Source organism: Salmo trutta, chromosome 22 (genome assembly GCF_901001165.1).
Source record: "Salmo trutta chromosome 22, fSalTru1.1, whole genome shotgun sequence".
In the NCBI taxonomy this organism is placed as follows: Eukaryota; Metazoa; Chordata; class Actinopteri; order Salmoniformes; family Salmonidae; genus Salmo; species Salmo trutta.
Genome location: NC_042978.1, coordinates 20,577,390 through 20,603,326, shown reverse-complemented (window position 1 = coordinate 20,603,326; position 25,937 = coordinate 20,577,390). Strand labels below are relative to the sequence as shown.

The following is a 25,937-nucleotide window of genomic DNA, read 5'->3' as shown; positions in this document are numbered from 1 at the left end:
ACAGGTCAGTTACCCAGCAGGACAGGGAACAAACACAAAGCTCCACCAGCCCAGTTACCCAGCAGGACAGGGAACAAACACAAAGCTCCACCAGCCCAGTTACCCAGCAGGACAGGTATCAAACACAAACCTCTAACAGGTCAGTTACCCAGCAGGACAGGGAACAAACACAAACCTCCAACAGGTCAGTTACCCAGCAGGACAGGGAACAGACACAAACCTCCAATAGGTCAGTTACCCAGCAGGGCACAGAGAACAAACACAAAGCTCCACCAACCCAGTTACCCAGCAGGGCACAGAGAACAAACACAAAGCTCCACCAACCCAGTTACCCAGCAGGGCACAGGGAACAAACACAAACCTCCAACAGATCAGTTACCCAGCAGGGCACAGAGAACAAACACAAAGCTCCACCAACCCAGTTACCCAGCAGGACAGGGAACAAACACAAAGCTCCACCAACCCAGTTACCCAGCCGGGCACAGAGAACAAACACAAACCTCCAACAGGTCAGTTACCCAGTAGGACAGGGAACAAACACAAACCTCCAATAGGTCAGTTACCCAGCAGGACAGGGAACAAACACAAACCTCCAAACAGGTCAGTTACCCAGCAGGACAGGGAACAAACACAAACCTCCAATAGGTCAGTTACCCAGCAGGACAGGGAACAAACACAAAACTCCAACAGGTCAGTTACCCAGCAGGACAGAGAACAAACACAAACCTCCAATAGGTCAGTTACCCAGCAGGACAGAGAACAAACACAAACCTCCAACAGGTCAGTTACCCAGCAGGGCACAGGGAACAAACACAAACCTCCAACAGGTCACTTACCCAGCAGGACAGAGAACAAACACAAACCTCCACCAGCCCAGGTACCCAGCAGGGCACAGGGAATAAACACATACCTCCACCATCCCAGTTACCCAGCAGGACACAGGGAATAAACACAAACCTCCACCAGCCCAGTTACCCAGCAGGGCACAGGGAACAAACACAAAGCTCCACCAGCCCAGTTACCCAGCAGGGCACAGGGAACAAACACAAACCTCAACCAACCCAGTTACCCAGCAGGGCACAGAGAACAAACACAAAGCTCTACCAGCCCAGCCTGCTTTAACCTGCTCTACACACACAAACATTTTGGAGTCACTTTTATTTTAAGTAAGAATAGACTATGCATCTGTAACTTTCTTACTCATCATTTTTCAGGATTCATTCAGGACTATCCGTAATCACTATAGCATCCATATTAATGTACAAATGTTTATAAACATTTTCTATTCTTATTTACAATTAAAGTGACAAAAAATGACACAATACATTATTTACCATTCATTTCTATTGGGCACAAAATAATCTGAAATACAACCAAAACAAACAGTAAATGCATCCAACAAGTGTGTAATCTCAAACTGGATGTAATCATTGCATGCTAGGAATATGGGACTAAATACTACATTTTTGACTAGTTTAATACACATATAAGTGAATTTGTACCAATACTTTTGGTCCCCTAAAATGGGGGGACTATGTACAAAAAGTGCTGTAATTTCAAAACGGTTCACCCGATATGGATGAAAATATCCTCAAATTAAAGCTGACCGTCTGCACTATAACCTAATTACATTGTATCATTTAAAATCCAATGTGCTGGAGTACAGAGCCAAAATGAACAAAACATTTCACTGTCCCAATACTTTTGGAGCTCACTATATGTAATAGAAAGACACTCACCTCTCTCTGTGCACTTTGTGCATTAACAATTTACATCACTGGAGGATACTGCAGTGCTCTCATTACTGTATTGCTGGCTTTGCGAGGTCATTCACACTCTTTTTGGGGTTCAAGGCAATGTTTTCTAAATGTTTTATGAATTGAACATGAACATGTTTTCAATTACAGTGAGAGTGACTGATGTATTTTATGAATTAACAGGAAAAATATCTTCATCAAGATGAGCTGGCACACAAATGTCAACCCTAGTGAGGCTAAAATAGAATTGATTTTATCTCAAAACCATGTCTGACATTGCTCACTGAACAATACTTGCTGCTGTATATCAAAAACTACAATTGCACAATCTGTTACAATATACTAAATGTTGAAGTTTAACCAAATGCTTGTTAAAACCAATAAAAGGAATTCCAAACTTAACGCCTGAACAATTTTCTCAATATTATGATAGGACTGCAGTCAAAATGGATGTACTAATGAGTAATGAAATCCAATTGGCATGCCATATAGTCATCATTAAGACTAGGAAGAAGATGTTATGGGGTTCTAGGCTCTCCTTCCAGGCTGACTGCTGTAGTCTACTGAGGTTAGTTCTGCACAAAGCTAGGACCCCCTGGCTTGGCACACATCATTTATTCATGCAGGGTGCACTAATGTGTGTCTAATGCACGTCTGGACTTAGCTCATACTGTGACCAGGGACTGCAGAGTCCAGACAACTTCTTCTCTCTCCCTATCCACTCTGTATCTCAATCTTGCACATCAAATAAAACATAATGAAATGCTAATGTCAATATGCAGGATCCTTTTGATTTGTTTATATTGTCCTCATAGTTGGAGACCACCCTTGTCACATATCTCACTGCACATCACACCAGCACCTGTCTGTGCTTGCAATCCAGGAAGAAAGGAACAACAAAGAGGTGGATACATAATATATATTTTTTTATTAAATACAGTATTTAATTCTAAACCAGGGGTCTCAAACATTTTCTAGCATGGGAGCTACACTACATGACCAAGGTATGTGGACACCTGCTCATCGAACATCTCATTCCAAAATCATGGGCATTAATATGCTATAACAGCCTCCCTCCACTCTTCTGGGAAGGCTTTCCAATAGATGTCGGAACATTGCTGCAGGGACTTGCTTCAACTCAGCCACAAGAGCATTAGTGAGGTTGGGAACTGGTGTTGGGTGATTAGGCCTGGCTCGCATTCGGCTTCCTATTCATCCCAAAGGTGTTCGATGGGGTTGTGGTCAGGCCTCTGTGCAGGCCAATCAAGTTCTTCCATACCAATCTCAACAAGCAATTTCTGTAGGACCTCACTTTCTGCACGGGAGCATTGTCATGCTGAAACAGGAAAGGGCCTTCCCCACATGTCACGAGCAACTGGTTTTTTTCAATACTGAGCAAAAATATAAACGCAACATGCAACAATTTCAAAGATTCTACTGAGTTCCAGTTCATATGACGAAATCAGTCAATTGAAATAAATTCATTAGTCTCACACCCTGATCTGTTTCACCTGTCTTTGTGATTGTCTCCACCCCCCTCCAGGTGTCGACCCATCTTTCCTATGATCCCCTGCGTATTTATACCTGTGTTCTCTGTTTGTCTGTTGCCAGTTTGTCTGGTTTGTCAAGTCAACCAGTGGTTTTGTGTCTCAGCTCCTGCTTTTCCCCAGTTTCTCTTTTTCTTGCCCTCCTGGTTTTGACCCTTGCCTGTCCTGACTCTGAGCCCACCTGCCTGACCACTCTGCCTGACCACTCTGCCTGACCACTCTGCCTGCCCCTGAGCTTGCCTGCCGACCTGTACCTTTGCCCCACCTCTGGATTATCGACCTCTGCCTACCCTGAGCCTGCCTGCTGTCCGGAACCGTTGCCCCACCTTTGGTTTACTGACCCCTGCCTGCCTTGACCTGTCTATTGCCTGCCCCTGTTGGATTATTAAACCATCGTTAATTTGATGTTGTGGATCAGAAAACCAGTCAGTATCTGGTGTGACCACCATTTGCCTCATGCAGTGTGAAACCTGCTTCGCACAGAATTTATCAGGCTGTTGATTGTGGCCTGTGGAATGTTGTCCCACTCCTCTTCAAAGGCTGTGCGAAGTTGCTGGATATTGGAGGGAATTGGAAAACACTGTTTTACACATCAATTCAGATCATCCCAAACATGCTCAATGGGTGACATGTCTGGTGAGTATGCAAGCCATGGAAGAACTGATACACTTTCGGCTCCCAGGAATTGTGTACAGATCCTTGCTACATGGGCTGTGAATTATCAAGGATGAGTTGATGACGGTAGATGAATGGCATAACAATGGGCCTCAGGCTCTCGTCACGATATCTCTGTGCATTCAAATTGTCGTCGATAAATTGCAATTGTGTTCATTGCCCATACCATAACCCCACCGCCACCGTGGTGCACTCTGTTCACAACGTCGACATCAGCAAACCACTTGCCCACACAACGCAATACACTTTGTTTACTGTTGTGAGGCCGGTTAGACGTACTGCCAAATTCTCAAACAACGTTGGCGGTGGCTTATGGTAGAGAAATTACCATTAAATTCTCTGGCAACAGCTCTGGACATTTCTGCAGTCAGCATACCAATTGCATGCCCCCAAAACTTGAGACATCTGTGGCATTGTGTTGTGACAAAACTGCACATTTTAGAGTGGCCTTTTGTTGTCCCCAGCACAAGGTGTAATGATCATGCTGTTTAATCAGCTTCTTGATATGCCACACATGTCTGGTGGATGGATTATCTTGGCAAACAGGGATGTAAACACATTTGTGCATCAAATTTGAGAGAAAAAATAAATTAGGTCTGGAAGGGGAAAAAAACGAATTTAGATTTTTCTCCTGTGAGATGCATTAAGCCTCTTGCGAATTGAAGGACAATTATGAAACACAGAGAGACGATATATATATATATATATATATATATATATATATATATATATATAGTTCATTTTGGGGGGGGGGGGAATCCTGGCTTCCCTTGGCATCCATGAATACACGCCACTGCCTTTCAACGCTGAGGATTGTGAGGCGTGTGTAGCCTTTTGATCTGATGTGACCACTGATTGGTTTGGACCATTGGATGTGACAGTTCACTGCTGTTGTTCTGATGCTCGCGCCTATTGGCTGGCTGTGAGGTGAAAGGTTGTTGCTGTCATCAAATTTGCTCTGAGAGGGGGGGGGGCAGAGCAGGACATTAGAAAGGGTACTGATGAGAGGAAATAGCCAGCAGGCAGGGGAAGCTGAGCCAGCACACAGTGCGATGGCAGGTTGCTGATTTACCACAGCAGGCTTCATCTTTGAAACCTCCTACTAGAGATGCACTATGCTATACGTTATGACGAGAATCAGTTTTTCGACTGACGACAATCATTGCGTGGTGCAGACAAAAAAGCTAAACAGCCCTTCCTTCTTGTTATGTAATAGCATAAAACACAGCAAGCTGAGGAGACTTTGACTTTGTGCATTGCAAATATGATGACGACCAGCTAGCACATTGTAAATTACGAGGAAGAACAGCTATATCTAAATGAAGGTATACTTATTTTAATCATAGAAATAGCATGTAAATGGTGCATTGTGTGCATTTGCACGAAGGTCGGATACGCGCCAAGGATTAATTTACCAGTGGCCAATTTGCGTCGCCTTCTGAAGAGGTTTATCGCTGCTCTGGTGTGATACCTTCAGAATTTTGGCTGAAAGGAGCGTCTCTCACCTCATTTGTAAGGATATGCCGGCAGAGTGTCATCATCACTAATCAAGGTGGGATAGTCTACAGGGAAGAATCATTTTGGAACCACATTTTGGCCTGTATTGAATTTATTCATTATATCAAGCAGACGATAGGCACAAACAATGGCGGGCCCGGAGCAGTCTCAGCAGGTAGAGGAGAAAGCTCAGCACATAGACGACGCTGAGCTCGCTCTTCAAGGTATCAACATGCTTCTCAACAACGGATTCAAGGAGAGCAACGAGCTTTTCAGAAAATATAGGTGAGATATTCTTCCTGGCCTTCATAATTTAATAAAACGTAGCCTATTATATGATCATATGTAGATAAAGCAATATGCTGCACCTATCTAATCATGACAGATAACCTTGAATCATTAATAAATATTCACATGGTAGTTTATGCAAATGTACCCCCAGCAAATTGAAGGTTGGACGGAAAGATTGATTAAACATCAGAGCTCAGCATATTTCCTTTGAGATCGTACCCATCACAGCCATACAGGCTGTGTTATATTTTAGGCTTATACAAGGCTTTGGTATCATTAAACTATTATAATCTCAGTGGCCAATTGCATCGGTAATTCCCCAAACACACTGTCCTACTAAAGTCCAAAACACAAAGACCGTTTGTTCTATTTGGTAGAACACACTGGTGCCAAACAGTGCATGACCATGGTTAGGCATAGTTTTTATTTTAAATGTTTAGCCTGTTTGCACTTGTGGTTATGATTATGTATTATTTGCTTTACCCTTTATTTCCTCTTAAAGCTGGAGATGAATGTTATTGAGTTGGTGTAACATACTGTAATGGAACAGGCAGAGAGCATACAATATAGGCTAATGAAAGTCTAAATTTAAATCCAGCCTTGTCTCTTCAAACTATCCCCCTTCATAGCCTCCCCCCCCCCCCCAAACAAGAACTGAAATAGTAGGTTATGTACTACTACATGCTGGCCCTGACATTCCAAACAGCTGAAGGGGTAATGGTGACTGAGAAATGGAAGGATAGTGCACTGCACTCACGGCAATCCAGCTATGTTTGTGGCAACAGGAGAAACTTCCACTTACTGTGCTAATTTTAGCTCCCTGGATAATCAAGCCTTTCTCCCTCCATGAGTCGCTGATGATGCTGAAACACAGAGGAAAGGACTGAATGTCCCTCGCTGTAAAGCACTATGTGGGAAAACATATCTAGTGACTAAGATGTTCATGGTTATTTTTATACCAATTTGATGAATGATTTTTGATAGTCAATTATGATCTTTAGTTTGTTTCCTTAGTAACATACATTTTCCTCATAGTCGATACTCAACATTCACTGGCTACTATTTTTCCCTGTTTTCTTGAATTACGTTTGGTATTAGGCCTAAGTAACTGTCTCTATCGCTCACCCACTTCGTAAGTTATATTTATTTTTGTCATCTTCTCCATACTTTCCGTCCTAATGTGTCTATCTCTCCCTTCCATTAACTCTGTCCTCTCTCTTCAGGACTCACAGTCCACTGATGAGCTTTGGGGCCAGTTTTGTCAGCTTCCTGGTGAGTGTCCTCGGACTGCATCTTGGCTGCAGTACAGATGTGTTGCCGTGGCCCTTTGGTTGTTTTCCTGGAGATGGATCACATCCTACCTCTACTGACATTCTCTCTCTCATGACATCACCACAAGCATGCAAGCTAAGAGAGACAGGGCAAATGAAATGACTCATCCTAACAGTGTGACATTACACCACACAGTGCATTGAGTGAGTTAGATGTGTCAAGACTTGACTCGACCCAATTTGTGAATGGATTTCATCACGCCCACTATTGTCCATTTCCCCTCATTTTCAACTATTACCATAATGGCTGCATCTTCAACTCATCAAAATAATTCAGCTGTGGAGACTATCACTCTCTCTGTAGTGATGTGTTTGATGCTCTATTTGTCAGTCGGGGAAAAGAGAGAGAAGGCGACAGATTTTCCGTAACATGGTCACAAAACAAAATCCCGCTGTCACTGCCCCTCATGTCAGAGTTGGAGCACCATGAAGCCAGAGATGCCCTCCCATGCAACAAAACGCCTGGAAGGATAATGCATCAGTAAAAGGACAATTGATGCATAGAGGGCCTCATAGTTGCACTAATGAAACATAATTTAAATAATCTGAAAAGCAAACATTTACAAGGGTGGAGGCATACACTGCATTCTGTATGTACAGTTGAAGTTGGAAGTTTACATACACTTAGGTTGGAGTCATTAAAACTCGTTTTTCAACAACTCCACAAATTTCTTGTTAACAAACTATAGTTTTGACAAGTCGGTTAGGACATCTACTTTGTGCATGACACAAGCCATTTTTTCAACAATTGTTTACAGACAGATTATTGCACTTATAATTCGCTGTATCACAATTCCAGTGGGTCAGAAGTTTCCATACACTATGTTGACTGTGCCTTTAAACAGCTTGGAACATTCCAGAAAATGATGTCATGGCTTTAGAAGCTTCTGATAGGCTAATTGACATAATTTGAGTCAATTGGAGGTGTACCTGTCGATGTATTTCAAGGCCTACCTTCAAACTCAGTGCCTCTTTGCTTGTCATCATGGGAAAATCAAAAGAAATCAGCCAAGACCTCAGAAAAAAAATTGTAGACCTCCACAAGTCTGGTTCATCCTTGGGAGCAATTTCCAAACGCCTGAAGGTACCACGTTCATCTGTACAAACAATGGTACTCAAGTATAAACACCATGGGACCACGCAGCCATCATACCGCTCAGGAAGGAGACGCTTTCTGTCTCCTAGAGATGAACGTACTTTGGTGCGAAAAGTGCAAATCAATCCCAGAATAACAGCAAAGGATCTTGTGAAGATGTTCGAGGAAACGGGTACAAAAGTATCTATATCCAATCAATCAAATGTATTTATAAAGCCCTACTTACATCAGCTGATGTCACAAAGTGATGTACAGAAACCCAGCCTAAAACCCCAAACAGCAAGCAATGCAGGTGTAGAAGCACGGTGGCTAGGAAAAACTCCCTAGAAAGGCCAGAACCTAGGAAGAAACCTAGAGAGGAACCAGGCTATGAGGGGTGGCCTGTCCTCTTCTGGCTGTGCCGGGTGGAGATTATAACAGAACATGGCCAAGATGTTCAAATGTTCTTAGATGACCAGCAGGGTCAAATAATAATAATCACAGTGGTTGTCGAGGGTGCAACAGGTCAGCACCTCAGGAGTAAATGTCAGTTGGCTTTTCATAGCCGATCATTCAGAGTATCTCTACCGCTCCTGTTGTCTCTAGAGAGTTGAAACAGCAGGTCTGGGACAGGTAGCATGTCCGGTGAACAGGTTAGGGTTCCATAGCCGCAGGCAGAACAGTTGAAACTGGAGCAGCAGCACGGCCAGGTGGACTGGGGACAGCAAGGAGTCATCAGGCCAGGTAGTCCTGAGGCATGGCCCTAGGACTCAGGTCCTCCAAGAGAGAGAAAGGAAAAGAGAGAGCATACTTAAATTCACACCGGATAAGACAGGAGAAATACTCCAGATATAACAGACTGACCCTAGCCCCCCCCACATAAACTACTGCAGCATAAATACTGGAGGCTGAGACAGGAGGGGTCGGGAGACACCGTGGCCCCATCCGACGATACCCGCGGACAGGGCCAAACAGGCAGGATATAACCCCACCCACTTTGTCAAAGCACAGCCCCCACACCACTAGAGGGATATCTTCAACCACCAACTTACCATCCTGAGACAAGGCCGAGTATAGCCCACATAGATCTTCGCCATGGCACAACCCAAGGGGCGCCAACCCGGACAGGAAGATCACCTCAGTGACTCAACCCACTCAAGTGACGCACCGCTCCTAGGGACGGCATGGAAGACCACCAGTAAGCCAGTGACTCAGCCCCTGTAATAGGGTTAGAGGCAGAGAATCCCAGTGGAGAGAAGGGAGTAAAACGTGTCCTATATCGACATAACTTGAAAGGCCGCTCAGCAAGGAAGAAGCCTCTGCTCCAAAACCGCCTTAAAAAAGAAGCCAGACTACGGTTTGCAACTGCACTTGGGGACAAAGATAGTACTTTTTGGAGAAATGTCCTCTGGTCTGATGAAACAAAAATAGAACTGTTTGGCCATAATTACCATCGTTAAATTTGGAGGAAAAAGGGGGAGGCTTGCAAGCCGAAGAACACCATCCCAACCGTGAAGCACGGGGGTGGCAGCACCACGTTGTGGGGGTGCTTTGCTGCAGGAAGGACTGGTGCACATCACAAAATAGATGGTATCATGAGGCAGGAAAATTATGTGGATATATTGAAGCAGCATCTCAAGACATCAGTCAGGATGTTAAAGCTTGGTCGCAAATGGATCTTCCAAATGGACAATGACCCCAAGCATACTTCCAACGTTGTGGCAAAATGGCTTCAGGACAACAAAGTCAAGGTATTGGAATGGCCATCACAAAGCTCTGACCTCAATCCTATAGAACATTTGTGGGCAGAACTGAAAAAGCGTGTGCAAGCAAGGAGGCCTACAAACCTGACTCAGTTACACCAGCTCTGTCAAGAGGAATGGGCCAAAATTCACCCAAATATATTGTGGGAAGCTTGTGGAATGCTACCCAAAACATTTGACTCAAGGTAAACAATTTATAGGCAATGCTACCAAATACTAATTGAGTGTATTCAAAAAGAAAGGAGGACCAAGGCACTCTTCATATAATTAATTAAAATGCCTTTATTAGTATGGCATGTTCAATAGAAACAATGTTTTTTAAAAAACGACGCGTTTCGGCTGCATGGCCTTCATCAGGGTGTACAAAGAAATAATACAATGTTCTCTGTTTAACAGCTTTTCCAATGAACCCTAATTAGAAGGGGGCGTGGTTAAAATTGATTGGACACACCTACTAAGCAATAGTATACACACTTTAAAGTGAAATGCTGTAGCTATGTTATCATAAAAATGTAACTCCAAACTAGAAGTATCAGAACACTTAGAAAGGTAGTTCTAACCTTAAATATGTCTGGGCGAAGTGTCAAGAATAAGAAAGCAATACATTCCATAGTACACTAGAACACAGCAAAACATGAACAACAAGAGTCTAAACATAGCTGAGGGCAATTGAGCAAAAATATCCACTAGATGACAGAAAATGTACCCATCACAACCCTACAGGAAGGGTGAGAAATCCATATCTTCATTTAAACCCGGGTATTTAGTGGCCTGTAGTTTGTAAATCCAAAAACTTTCCATTTGGTTTAACTGTTTAAGGCGGTCCCCTTTTCTAATAGAGGCTGGGATATGATCAATACCCATAGCTTGTAGGGAGGCAGGGTTGCCATGGTGTAAGGACTTGTAGTGCCTTGCCATGGGGTAGTCTTCATTGCCTACCCGTATGGCGTACTTGTGTTCCGCTAGGCGATCTTGAAGGCGTCTCTTTGTCCGTCCAATGTAGAACACCTTGCACTGTGGACATTCCAATCTATAGATGACATGAGTGGTTTTGCAGTTAATGAAATGCTTGACGTAATACTCCATTTTGGAAGCTGTATCAACGAAATACTTTTTCTGTGCAATATTTCTGCAATGGTTGCACTGGTTACATTTAAAAGAGCCCTTGGGTTTGTGGCCAAGCCACGTTTTTTGAGAGTCACCAGGAAGATAGCTGTGAAGTAATTTGTCATTTAGGGTAGGACATCTCTTAAAGTGTATGACTGGTGGCTCTGGGAAGACTTGGCGTAGCAGCGTATCACTTTTTATTATTCCCCAATTATTTTTAATGATTCTTTTAATGTTCTCTGCTTCAGTGCTGTATTTTGTAACAAAATACACTCTCTCTGATGCATCACGAGGCACTCCCCTTCGCAACAAGTTCTCTCTGTCAAGTCATCCAGCCCTTATACCTGCATCTTTCAGGACCTGGACGCTGTAGCCCCGATTCAAGAAACGATTCTCCAATTCAGCAGATTTGACAACATAGTCTGTTTCCTGATCGCAAATTCTGCGGACTCTTTGGAATTGGCCATATGGAAAATTCTCTTTTAGCCTTTTGGGGTGAAAGCTGTCTGCCCTCAGAATGGTATTCCCATCTGTAGGCTTCCTAAAGATTGATGTGTGCAAACAACCTTTGTCATTTTTACTGATGTCGAGGTCCAAAAAATGAATGTTATCCTTGCTATACTCCATAGTTAGTTTGATGTTAGGGTTAATGCTGTTAAGGTATTGGTGGAAGGAAATAAGTTCATCTTCTGAGCCGGACCAAAAAAGGCAAACATCATCAATATAGCGTCCTCACCATATAATCCGGTCAAAGAAATGGTTATTAGAAGGATCCAAAATGAAGTCATTTTCCCATTTACCCAAGTACAAACCAGCATAGGAAGGGCTATAGCAAGCTCCCATGGCACATCCTTTGACCTGTTTAAAAATACGGTCCTGAAAGATAAAGATGTTATGATTAAGAGTCCATTCAGTCAGTGAGACAATGAATTCTGTAGGAGGCATCTCAGTTTCAGGTCGGGTACTCAAGAAATGGTGCATAGCTGCCAAACCTTGTTCATGTTCAATGGTGGTGTAAAGAGACTCCACATCCATGGTGACTAAAAAGGAAGCTGTACCTATATTATTCAATTCCTTAATTTTGTTCAACACATCTGTGGTATCTTGAAGATAGGCTGGGAGTGACGTCAGAAAAGGCTTAATAAAGTAATCAATGTACTTAGAGATGGGTTCTGTCAGACTTTCATTACCACTAATGACTGGCCTGCCTGGGGGATTTTCAAGATTTTTATGGACTTTTGGAAGAAGGTAAAAAGAAGCCATACGTGGACTGCCATTGAAAAGAAATTTGAACTCATTGTCTGAAATGTAGCCATTCTCCTTAGCTTCTGTGAGGATCCCTTTCAACTCAATTTTTAGGTTCTCTGTAGGGTTGAAGCTAAGAGATTGGTAGAATTCATCATTGTCTAATTGACGGTAGGCTTCTGTCACATATTTGTCTTTACTCCACACTACTGTAGCGCCACCTTTGTCTGCTTTTTTAACCACAACCCGTTCATTTTTGGACAATGATTCAACTGCATCCCTCTCTATCTTAGAAAGATTACGTCGTGATTGGTTGGAGTCAATTTTACCCTTAAACAGATTTTCCACATCAAAATTCACCTTCTTGGCAAATGTATTTAGTGTGGCATTCTGGACAATGGGACAAAAGGTGGACTTGGGCTTAAAAGGTGTTTTTGAGGGAACAGAAACTGCCTGACCTGAGACACTGGCGTCTGTAGTTGGAGAGATGTTTTGCTTATACCAGGCCTTCAGATGTAGATTCCTGTAGAAACGAAATAGGTCAATCTTTGTATTAAATTCATTAGTTGAGTATGTGGGGGCAAAGGACAGTCCTTTAGACAATACCCTTAGGCAATCATCAGAAAGGGGTTCTCCAGAAATGTTGATCACAGCCTTGTTCTGGTCCTGCTCCGTGTGGTTGGGTAGTCTTGATAACCACTCATGTTATCTATAGATTGGAATGTCCACAGTGCAAGGTGTTCTACATTGGACGGACAAAGAGACGCCTTCAAGATCGCCTAGCGGAACACAAGTACGCCATACGGGTAGGCAATGAAGACTACCCCATGGCAAGGCACTACAAGTCCTTACACCATGGCAACCCTGCCTCCCTACAAGCTATGGGTATTGATCATATCCCAGCCTCTATTAGAAAAGGGGACCGCCTTAAACAGTTAAACCAAATGGAAAGTTTTTGGATTTACAAACTACAGGCCACTAAATACCCGGGTTTAAATGAAGATATGGATTTCTCACCCTTCCTGTAGGGTTGTGATGGGTACATTTTCTGTCATCTAGTGGATATTTTTGCTCAATTGCCCTCAGCTATGTTTAGACTCTTGTTGTTCATGTTTTGCTGTGTTCTAGTGTACTATGGAATGTATTGCTTTCTTATTCTTGACACTTCGCCCAGACATATTTAAGGTTAGAACTACCTTTCTAAGTGTTCTGATACTTCTAGTTTGGAGTTACATTTTTATGATAACATAGCTACAGCATTTCACTTTAAAGTGTGTATACTATTGCTTACTAGGTGTGTCCAATCAATTTTAACCACTCCCCCTTCAAATTACGGTTAATTGGAAAAGCTGTTAAACAGAGAACATTGTATTATTTCTTTGTACACCCTGATGAAGGCCATGCAGCCGAAACGCGTCGTTTTTTTCAAAACATTGTTTCTATTGAACATGCCATACTAATAAAGGCATTTTAATTAATTATATGAAGAGTGCCTTGGTCCTCCTTTCTTTTTGAAGACCAACTCAACCCTTTTACCAAAGAGCACCTTCTGTCTACCAACATTTACTATTGTGTACCTTAGTAGCGCTTCCCTTCCTCTTCTTTCTACTAAGTGAGTGTATGTAAACTTCTGACCCACTGGGAATGTGATGAAAGAAATAAAAGCTGAAATAAATAATTCTCTCTGCTATTATTCTGACATTTCACATTCTTAAAATAAAGTGGTGATCCTAACTGATCTAAGATAGGGAATTTTTACTAGGATTATATGTCAGGAATTGCGAAAAACTGAGTTTGAATGTATTTGTCTGAGGTGTATGTAAACTTCCGACTTCAACTGTATCTACTAATCAATAGATTTATTTCATGACTTCCTCTCTGGGATTCTGGAAACGCTCCAGTTACGTATTCAAGTAAATGTTCTCTGACTGACAGTGTGATAAAAGGCCACTGAACAAGAGATTGTTGACCAAACAGTGTGGCTCTCACACGTAACACACAGATACACACACACACACACACACACACACACACACACACACACACACACACACACACACACACACACACACACAATAGGGTCCCGATGTTTCAAGTTCAAATTTCTAGTTTTATTGTCAGGTGCAGAAGTACAGTGAAATGCCTTTCTTGCAGGCTCTTTCCCAGCAATGCAGTAATCAAAGTAATCAATATCAATAGTACTATAAAATAAACTGGAACAAAAGCACACAGGAAATTGAAGTAAGTAGAACACGAGAAAGTAAGTAAGCTATATACAGGGTCAGTTCCAGGGTCTGTGCCAATGTCATTGTGTTCCATGTGCTGTGGCCTAGAAAGGGCTCTTTGTACTGAGCCTGCTTTGTGAAAGCATTGTGTAACCCCTGTGTTATAACCCTCCTTCAGTCCCATTACAACACACTTGTGGCCAATACACCCCAATGAAAACTCAATCTGGTCTTATTATTAATCAAATCTGGTCCTTATTGTTTTAATTCATTGCATGAGTGTTTTCACTGTGCCAGCGTTAGCTGAAAAGCTCCAATGTGTTTGTGTGACGTTGCAGAATGCCATGATGACCTTTGAGGAGGAGAAGATGCAGACGGCGTGTGATGACCTGAGAACCACGGAGAAGCTGTGTGAGAGTGACAACGCTGGCGTCATAGAGACAATCAGGAACAAAATCAAGAAGAGCGTGAGTGGACGACTGATTACAGGCAGGCAGGCAGGCAGACGTTTCATTTACATGGAGCATTTATGTTTAGGATATCCCAACATTGGTAATGTAGCATGCATAGTTCTGTTTTGATTTCGGCTGTTAAACAACATAATTGTTGCCAGCTGTTTCAGTATCAATAATCAAAGCCAAAATGGAAACTATCTTTGTTAACAATCTTCTATATTGAGCGTGATATTGGCAACTATGAGATCATGTCAAACCCACACTAAATGTAATTGGTGTAACTCTCTGAAATAGAATGAAGGAATAGAATGGAGACCTGTTTATGATCAACACAGGGGGCTTCTTCATTGCATAGCTGGACATAGCTGGCTGATGGTTTAGTTGAGAGTTGATCAGAGAATGACCTGACTGCTGTGTGTTTCTGTCTGTCAGTTGGAGTCCCAGAGGTCAGCGGTCGTGGTTGTGGACCGCCTGCAGCGACAGATCATTGTGGCCGACTGCCAGGTCTACCTCGCTGTGCTTTCCTTCGTCAAGCAGGAGCTCTCATGTAATGTATAATTTGTTGAATCCACAATCATTCAATAACAACTGTAATGCAAAATGTATCTTAACAATTCTTTCGATACATTTTCTATTCTATAATGTGATATGATTAATACCAGTCTACTGATTTTGGAAAACAAGTAAAATAGGAATCATGAGAGTTAATTGGATTTACCTTTCCATCTCCGCTGGACTGCCTCTTACAGTATCTTCTCTTCAACAGCGTACATCAAAGGAGGCTGGATCCTCCGTAAGGCCTGGAAGATGTACAATAAGTGCCACAGTGACATCAGCCAGCTGCAGGAGACCTGTATGAGGCGCTTTTCCTCCCATGAGGAGGATCTGTCCTCAGACCAGGCCAATCACAACTCCCCAGTGGAGGGCGCTGTGACTGAAGAGGCCCTGGACCGGCTCAAGGGCTCCGTCAGCTTCGGCTACGGCCTCTTTCACCTCTGCATCTCTATGGTACCACCACACCTACTCAAGATCATCAACCTGCTGGGTTTCCCTGGTGACCGTCTCCAGGGTTTGTCCTCCCTCATGTATGCCAGTGAGAGTAAGGACATGAAGGCCCCACTAGCTACGTGAGTACTTCTTAGAGGACGAGAGCGAGAGAGAGAGAGAGACTTACTATACTAAATAAAAACCCAACAACAATTTCTAAGATTTTACTGAGTTACACTTCATATAAGGGAATCAGTCGATTGAAATAAATTCATTAGGCCCTAATCCATGGATTTCACATGACTGGGAATACAGATAATCATCTGTTGGTCACAGATACCTTAAAAAAAAGGTAGGGGCGTGGATCAGAAAACCAGTCAGTATCTGGTGTGAGCGCCATTTGCCCCATCTTGCTGACACATATCCTTTGCATATAGCTGGCGTGCTTACACGGGGTCTGCGGTTGTGAGGCCGGTTGGACGTACTGCCAAAATCTCTAAAACGATAATGGAGGCGGCTTATGGTAGGGAAATTAACATTAAATTATCTGCCAACAGCTCTGGTGGACATTTCTGCAGTCAGCATGCCAATTGCATGCTCCCTCAAAACTTGAGACATCTGTGGCATGGTGTTGTGTGACAAAACTGCACATTTTAGAGTGGCCTTTTATTGTCCCCAGCACAAAGTTCACCTGTGTAGTGATCATGCTGTTTAATCAGCTTCTTGATATGCCACACCTGTCAGGTGGATGGATTATCTTGGCAAAGAACAAATGCTCACTAACAGGGATGTAAACAAATTTGCGGCCAACATTTGAGAGAAATAAGCTTTTTGTGCGTATGGAAAAATGTTGGGATCTTTTATATCAGCTCATGAAACATGGGACCAACACTTTACATGTTGCGTTTATATTTTTGTTCGGTGTAGTAGTTGAAGGGAATGACATTCAAGCAAAGGGAGAAGGGAATGACATTCAAGCAAAGGGAGAAGGAAAGGGATAATTTTCATATTGTTCAGGTCACTGTCAGTTCTTTTTACTGCTTGATTGAGCTGATCTATGTACTGTGCCTTCAGAAAGTATTCATACCCCTTGACTTATTCCACATTTTGTTGTGTTGCAGCCTGAATTAAAACATTTATAAAATACGTTTTTTCTCTCACCCATCTACACACAATACCCAATAATGACAAAGTGAACACATGTTTTTTGCAAATTGATTGAAAATGAAATACAGAAATATCTCATTTACATAAGTATTCGTACCCCTGGGACAATACTTTGTAGAAGCACCTTTCTCTAAGAGTCTCTAAGTTATTTTGTCTCTAACCCAGCTGGACTGTACAATATTTGCCCATTATTCTTTTATAAATTCTTCAAACTCTATCAAGTTAATTGTTGATCATTGCTTGACCGCCATTGAAGTCTTGCCATAGATTTTCAAGATGATTTAAGTCAAAACTAACTACTGTAGGCCACTCAGGAACATTTAATGTCATCTTGGTAAGTTACTCCAGTGTAGATTTGGCCTTGTGCTCTAGGTTATTGTCCTGCTGAAAGGTGATTGATGGATTTGCCCAAAACATAACGCTTTGTATTCAGGACAAAAAGTACATTTCTTTGCCAATATTTTTGCAGTTTTACTTAAGTGCCTTGTTGCAAACAGGATGCATGTTTTGGAATATTTTTTGTTCTGTACAGGCTTCCTTATTTTCACTCTGTCATTTAGATTAGTATTGTGGAGCAACTTAAATGTTGTTGATCCATCCTCAGTTTTCTCATATCACAACCATTAAACTCTTTAACTTTTTTTAAATCACCTTTGGTCTCATAGTGAAGTCCTTGAGCGGTTTCCTTCCTCTCCAGCAACTGAGTTAGAAAGGACACCTGTATCTTTGTAGTAACTGGGTGTATTGATACACCATCCAAAGCCAAATTAATAACGTCAACATGCTCAAAGGGATATTTTTTTTCACATCTACCAATCGGTGCCCTTTTTTGCGATCCATTGAAAAACCTCCCTGGTCTTTGTGGTTGAATCTGTGCTTGAAATTCACTACTCGATTGAGGGACCTTACAGATAATTGTATGTGTGGGGTACAGAGATGCGGTATTCATAAAAAAAATTTGAACACAGAATGAGTCCATGCAACCTATTATGTGATTTGTTCAGTACATTTTTACTCCTGAACTTATTTAGGCTTGCCATAACAAAGGTTTTGAATACTTATTGACTCAAGACAGTTTCTTTAAATTTATTAATTTCTAACATTTTCTACAAACAAAATTCCACTTAGACATTGTGGGGTATTGTGTGTAGATAGATCAGTGACACAAAATCTCAATGTAATCAATTGAAAAATCAGGCTGTAACACAACATAATATGGAAAGTAAAGGGGGTGAATACTTTCTGAAGGCACTGTAGATATGATGTCATCATTTGAAAGAAAAGCTTGATTTGGGATGATGTGTTGTTACTCTGCATGATTTGTTTCAGCTCATCTCTTTCCCAGCTCTTGGCATAGTTCTTGTTCTTGTTCCTGCTGTTTCATACATGGCCATCTGTTTTGTCATATCTCATAGGGCATCACAGTGGTATATTATAATCATAGCGTATTTATTCAGTGTATAATACAGGGAACCAGGGACAGGTGTTTGTTGTAACATTTGAAGTCATAGAGAATTGGGGACATATTGAGTACAATTGCATGCTGTCGGTGGCAGTTGAGTGGTGACATGATGACTAGTAGATCTAAGAATAGCAATAATCATGCCCATACTTATTAGAATGTCTAGTGGTGAAAAATGGCCCATTTGCTATTTATGAAATTTAGATGGTGTTTTACCAAATTACTGCAGTGGGGTTTTGTTCTATACGGCATCTTTACAAAGCTCTAATTTGACAAGAAAGGAAACCTTGTTGCATGTTAACTATCTAAGAACTTGAATATACTGTAATCAATATTTATTAAAAACATCTTAAATTGTCATTCAAACAAACCGTTTGCGTCTCTCTCTTCCCTGCCCAGGTTGGCCCTCCTGTGGTATCACACAGTAGTGCTGCCCTTTTTTGCACTGGATGGTTCTGACACTCAGGCAGGCCTGGAGGAAGCCAAGGCCATTTTGCAGAGGAAGGCTGTGGTCTATCCCAATTCCTCCCTCTTCATGTTCTTTAAAGGACGTGTTCAGAGGTTAGAGGTGAGCATGAGGTCATCTGAAGGTTAAACAACAGTATGTTGCCGCTTAGTGTTGTACAGGACAGTAAGTTGTTGTAGCTCGTAATTGTGTCAAGTGATGAGTTGTGTGCTATCTCCATCTCATCTCTATCTCATCTATCTCCAGTGCCAAATTAACAGTGCACTGGTGTCCTTCCATGATGCACTAGAGCTGGCATCAGACCAAAGAGAGATCCAGCACGTGTGTCTCTATGAAATCGGTACTTGTTAACCTCGCATACATGCATGCCAACTTTCAAATGAGCACCCAGACATGCAAACTCTCATCATGTACTGAGAGACAAATCCATCTGTTGTACCTATTTGTCTTGTCTTGATTTCAGGCTGGTGCAGTATGATAGAGATGAACTTTGAGGATGCATTCAGGTCATTTGAGAGGCTGAAGAATGAGTCCCGGTGGTCACAGTGTTACTATGCCTACCTGACTGGAGGTGAGAGAGCCACTGCCCAGGAACCTGTGGAGCATTAATCGATCATCATCATTTCATCTTCTCAAAGTTATCTCACACTCTAAACCCCCCCCCTTCTGTACAGTATGTCAGGGAGCTGCAGGGGACTTGGATGGTGCCAAGTGTGTCTTCAAAGATGTCCAGAAACTGTTCAAGAGGAAGAACAACCAGATTGAGCAGTTTGCCCTCAAGCGGGTGGGTCATTTTCATCTAAGTGTATTTACCATGTCTTTATCCACTCTTTGTGAAACTAATAACCATGAATCCTCTCCCTTTCTCTGCCTTGGCCTCTCTGCCTCACCCTACTGCAGGCGGAGAGACTGAGGAAGATGTCTCCCACCAGAGAGCTGTGCATTCTGGGAGTCATAGAGGTGCTGTACCTGTGGAAGGCTCTGCCCAACTGCTCCTCCTCCAAACTGCAGCTCATGAATCAGGGTAAGGGCTGGAGCTTTTCCCAACCTTTATCATCCTTTACATGTCATCATATCTAAACAGCAATACAACAGGCGTAAGCTTTCTATTACACTATCAAAAAATATGAAATTCTTAAATGCTTCATAGAGAGAAGACTGAATCTCTTAGTTTTTTTACCCTGTTTTCTCCCCAATCTCGTGGTATCCAATTGGTAGTTAGTCTTGTCTCATCTCTGCAACTTCCGTATGGACTCGGGAGAGGTGAATGTCGAGAGCCGTGCGTCGTCCGCAACACAACCCAACCAAGCCGCACTGCTTCTTGACACAATGCCCACTTAACCCGAAAGCCAGCCGCACCAATATGTCGGAGGAAACACCGTACACCTGGCGACCGTGTCAGCGTGCACTGCGCCCGGCCCGCCAGTACGCGATGGGACACGGACATCCCTGCCGGCCAAACCCTCCCCTAACCCTGACGACACTGGACCAATTGCGAGCCGCCCCATGGGTATCCCGGTAGGGACAGAGCCTAGACTCAAACCCAGAATCTCTAGTGGCACACCTAGCACTGCGATGCAGTGCCTTAAACCACAGCGCCACTCAGGAGGCCTGAATCTCTTAGTTAAGGAGTTTCCTATGACATAGTGGGGGTGCTAACCACTGTACTAACAGATTGTAAAGTATTGTACAATTTCTCTGTTTAAGACATCGTTCCCTCTCTTTTTAGTGTTACAGAGTGTGGATGACGCATCGTGCAGGGGTCTGAAAAACCTCCTTCTTGGTTCCATTCACAAATGCCATGGAAATAATAAAGATGCTATCCAGGTAATTAGATCATTTGTACCTAAGCACATTATTGTACTATCATTATATTATCATATGCCAGTACAAACAATTAAGCACTTATTAGTTATTCATTATCTAGGTATTTGTGCTGAATTACAGTGAATCATAAAGTATTCAGACCCCTTGACTTTTTCCACATTTTGTTACGTTACAGCCTTATGCTAAAATTCATTAAATAAAAAAAATCCTCATCAATCTACATACAATGACAAAGCGAAAACAGGTGTTTTATAAATTGTACAAAAAATAAAACACAGTAATACCTTATTTACAGAAGTATTCAGACCCTTTGCTATGAGACTCAAAATTGAGCTCCGTTGCATCCTGTTTCCATTGATCATCCTTGAGATGTTTCTACAACCTGATTGGAGTCCACCTGTGGTAAATTCAATTGATTGGACATGATTTGGAAAGGCACACCTGTCTATATAAGGTCCCACAGTTAACAGTTAATGTCAGAGCAAAAACCAAGACATGAGGTCGAAGAAATTGTCCGTAGAGCTCCGAGACAGGATTGTGTTGAGGCACAACATTGAAGGTCCCCAAGAACACAGTGGCCTCCATCATTTTTAAATGTAAGATGTTTGGAACCACCAATACTCTTGGTTGCCACCCGGGCAAACTGAGCAATCAGGGACGAAGGGCTTTGATCAGGGCTCGATGGTCACTCTGACAGAACTCCAGAGTTCCTCTGTGGAGAACCTAACCAGAATGACAACCATCTCTGCAACACTCCACTAATCAGGCCTTTATGGTAGAGTGGCCAGACGGAAGCCACTCCCTCAGTAAAAGGCACATGACAGCCCGCTTGATGTTTGCCAAAATGGCACCTAAAGACTCTCAGACCATGAGAAACAATCTTATCTGGTCTGATGCAACCAAGATTGAACTCTTTGGCGTCAATGCCAAGCGCCACGTCTGGAGGAAACCTGGCACCATCCCTATGGTGAAAAATGGTGGTGGCAGTATCACGCTGTGGGGATGTTTTTCAGTGGCAGGGACTGGGAGACTAGTCAGGATCAAGGGAAAGATGAACGGAGCAAAGTACAGAAAGATCATTGATGAAAACCTGCTCCAGGAGTGGCTTCGGTAGAAATCTCTAAATGTCTTTGAGTGACCCAGCCAGAGCCCGGACTTGAACCCAATCGAACATCTCGGGAGAGACCTGAAAATGACTGTGCAGCGACGTTCCCCATCCAACCTGACAGAGCTTGAGAGGATCTGCAGAGAAGAATGGGAGAAACTCCCCAAATACAGGTGTGCCAAGCTTGTAGTGTCATACCCAAGAGGACTCAAGGCTGTAATATCTGCCAAAGGTGCTTCAACAAAGTACTGCGTAAAGGGTCTGATTAGTAAATGTGATATTTCAGGTTTTCATTTTTAATACATTTGCAAACATTTCTAAACCTGTTTTTTCTTTGACTTTATGTGGTATTGTGTGTAGATTGATGAGGGAGAAAAAACGATTTAATACATTTTAGAATAAGGCTGTAATGTAACAATGTGGAAAAAGCCAAGGGGTCTAAATACTTTCCGAATGCACTGTATATCATTAGATTTTCCTTTGGTCTTTCTCCTCACATCTAGTCGTTCCAGCTGGCAGCCAGAGATGAGTTTGGTCGACAGACCAACTCTTATGTGCAGCCATACTCCTGCTATGAGCTTGGATGTGTCCTGCTTGCCAAGCCAGAGGTGAGGATATCTCAACTCAGACAATATGTGCATGTGGGTGTTTGTGTTCAACATTTAATTAAGGAATTTATCTCAATAAACTAATGAGGTTTTTTTTGCATTGTGTTTCTATCCAGACAGTCGGAAAAGGGAGAGCTTTTCTGCTTCAGTCAAAGGTACAGTTAGCGATTTCCTGTTTGAAATTACTGGTACAAACAACCTTTGTCTTAACACAGTCCATTCTGATTGTGAGCTCGTCATTGTTTTCTTTGCTCTGCCACAGGAGGATTATGCAGGCTATGACTTTGAGAACAGACTTCACGTGCGCATCCACTCAGCCATGGCCTCGCTGAAGGAAGTGGTACCTCAAAGACCCGCTGACCACTGATGTAATGATAACTCAGCCTCCAGCTGTGCGTTTGATACGGGAAGCATGGCTTTTACTATACATTGAAAGCCATTCAAAACCACAGTATGACAGTCTCATCAGACACATTTTTATTTTCTTATACACACATTCAAATACAATAAACCAACAATTTCATAGTCAAAACCAACAATTTCATAGTCAATACCAATCTAGTGTATTTGGGGGGTTTTAGCCTTGCAACCCCTCCTTCCATTCTGTGGACCATAGCATACAAGTAACTTCTTGAAGAGGCACACCTTATTCCCATTTCAGGTTTTCTTGACCATAAGTAGTAATAGTACAGTTAACAGTAGGAAACTTTGTATTTTTGTTCTTGTCATATTCTTGGGAAGACATGTACAAGAGTTGTTAGTTTGAGTATAACCCATAATCAAGTGGTCAAATTGTATGTTTGCCTCATGTGACAAGGCAAGACAAAGGTTTTTACAAAGGTTCTAGAATGCATTAGTTGTTGCTGCTGTAGTACCCTCTCATTGACCAATATCCATACAGTTATCTTCTCTCCTCTGGTTTCTCAGAAATGTGTCTTTTATTAAATAGCCAAATTTTGCTTGTCATGCAGCCAACAAATATTTTCATCAATAGATCATTTTTCTGCAATGAGAAAGTGTTATAGTGAAGTCAAAGTGACAACAACCCTAAAAATGATTGAACAAGAACTTAGTGGCCTGCTACCTTGTGGTATTGTATCACGAAGCGTGCCATAGAACGCATACCATTAAGCAGTAAAAACGTTTAATTTTGGAGTCCGGTACCTTGAATCCTGAATAGTATGAAATTGCTGTTACATTTTTCTGACATTCACATTATAGCTTACAAGTAATATGCACAGCCAAATGTATTGTGACATTTTAGCACAATTTTAGTCCAAACAATGTTATAGATTAACATGATTTATTTTAGTTTCTAAGCAGTGGGCATTGATCTGTACACTATGCATACAATTGCAGGGGTATTAGTAACCCAGGGACCTGAAAGCTTCTTTTCTACAGCTGTGTACTATAAATGAGAATGTTTTTTTTTCCTGAGATACTTTGGATGACAACAGCCTTATCAGGACACAGAACACATTTATATTCATATTTACTCTGGTTTTTAACAAAATGCAACAAGGTCCTATTAACTACAGGCATTGTAATAACCACGATAGGATTTAAGTTATTCAAACTGGACATTCAAGTTTGATATTCTGTAATTTTAGTGTGATCAGGCTTTTCTATCATCAGGCCACACTGATGACGAGTGAACCATTCAAGGCAGTCTAAAACTAAATTGAAAGTGCAGGGTATTATATCACTCTTTTTATAATCACTCTGAGGTGCAATAAATGGCAAAGCAATAAAAAGCAAAAAAAGTCTGCTCATTTTACACTGGAAGTTTGATTAGCTATTTCAAGTCCCACTTTACAAATAAACAAATTATAAAGGCTTAGCACAAGCACTACACAGCACAAATCATTTATTAGCAAATTCATAGTTCATGAAGTGTGATAAACAGTCTTTACTTCATACTACATGAGAGGTGATATAAACAATCTTTACTTTGTACTACATGAAGCGTGATATAAATAATCTTTACTTCATACTACATGAAGGGTGATATTAACAGTCTTTAATTCATACTACATGAAGGGTGATATAAACTCTTTAATTCATACTACATGAAGGGTGATATAAGCTCTTTAATTCATACTATACTGAACAAAAATATAAACACAATATGTAAAGTGTTGGTCCAATTTTTCATGAGCTGAAATAAAAGATCCCAGAAATGTTCCATACGCACAAAAAGTTTATTTCTCTCAAATGTTGTGAACAAATTTGTTTACATCCCTGTTGGTGAGCATTTCCCCTTTGCCAAGATAAACCATCCATCCACCTGACAGGTGTGGCATATCAAGAAGCTGATTAAACAGCATGATCATTACACAGGTGAACCTTGTGCTGGGTACAATATAAGGCCACTCTAAAATGTGAAGTTGTCACACAACACAATGCTACAGATGTCTCAAGTTTTGAAAGAGCTTGCAATTGGCATGCTGACAGCAGGAATGTCCAACAAAGCTGTTGCCAGATAATTTAATGTTCATTTCTCTACCATAAGCCGCCTCCAATGTCATTTTAGAGAATTTGGCAGTACATGCAACCAGCCTCACAACCGCAGACCCTGTGTAACCACGCCAGCCCAGGACCTCCACATCCGGCTTCTTTACGTGCGGGATCGTCTGAGGAGGGGGATGGGGGGTGCTGAGGAGTATTTGTCTCTGTAATAAAGCCTTAATGTGTGGAGAAAAAAAAATCATTCTGAATGGCTGGGCCTGGCTTCCCAGTGGGTGGACCTGGCTCCCAAGTGGGTGGGCCTATGCCCTCCCGGACCCACCCATGGCTGTGCCCCTGCCCAATCATGAAATCCATAGATTAGGGCCTATTGAATTGATTTAAATTGAGTGATTTCCTTCTATGAACTGTAACTCAGTAAAATCTTTGAAATTGTTATATGTTGCGTTATGTTTCTGTTCAGTATACACGAAGGGGGATATAAACGGTCTTTGCATCTGGTGCTTGTCAAATGTGGAATAACTATTTTCCACCCTTCATATAGCATGGTATATTATTATGAATGATTTCTGAAACATCTATATAGGCCTTATGGTAAAGGGCTTGTGAAGGCTTCAACATGCTATGTTTCCTTTAAAGTGGGACTCTTTTTTTCATGTTCAAGTTTGTTTTTGACCACATTGTTTTATCTACACTAAAGTCAGTCACTGACCTCCCATCTTTTCCTGTGATTGTGTAAAGGGATGTAAGATGTGGTGTGATGTATACATTTTGACTACTGAGTGTGTGACCAGTAAGTGCTGGTATAAATTAAGTTCACAGCTGTAAGAGAAAAGTGTATTAGAATGACATGTAATAATGAGTTAAATGTCATTATATGT

General features: G+C 41.9%; 1 protein-coding gene across 1 annotated transcript; it reads left to right on the top strand.

Moving 5' to 3' along the window:
- Positions 1-5,010: 5,010 nt before the first annotated feature.
- Positions 5,011-24,353, top strand: LOC115158344 (tetratricopeptide repeat protein 39C). The gene is made up of 15 exons (XM_029707171.1): positions 5,011-5,531; positions 5,609-5,761; positions 6,991-7,039; positions 14,852-14,980; positions 15,401-15,515; positions 15,735-16,095; positions 18,984-19,152; positions 19,297-19,390; positions 19,514-19,621; positions 19,725-19,834; positions 19,951-20,074; positions 20,780-20,877; positions 22,486-22,590; positions 22,707-22,745; positions 22,853-24,353. The coding sequence occupies exons 2-15, from the start codon at positions 5,625-5,627 to the stop codon at positions 22,955-22,957; spliced, it is 1,743 nt and encodes a 580-aa protein (XP_029563031.1). The 5' UTR covers positions 5,011-5,531; positions 5,609-5,624; the 3' UTR covers positions 22,958-24,353.
- The last annotated feature ends 1,584 nt before the right edge of the window (positions 24,354-25,937 follow it).

Excerpts from the sequence above, each read along its gene's own strand:
- LOC115158344 (XM_029707171.1), top strand. The coding sequence starts at position 5,625 with ATGGCGGGCCCGGAGCAGTCTCAGCAGGTAGAGGAGAAAGCTCAGCAC. Across the intron at positions 19,153-19,296 it reads GACGTGTTCAGAGGTTAGAG|TGCCAAATTAACAGTGCACT; the intron begins GTGAGCATGAGG and ends ATCTATCTCCAG. Across the intron at positions 19,835-19,950 it reads AGCAGTTTGCCCTCAAGCGG|GCGGAGAGACTGAGGAAGAT; the intron begins GTGGGTCATTTT and ends ACCCTACTGCAG.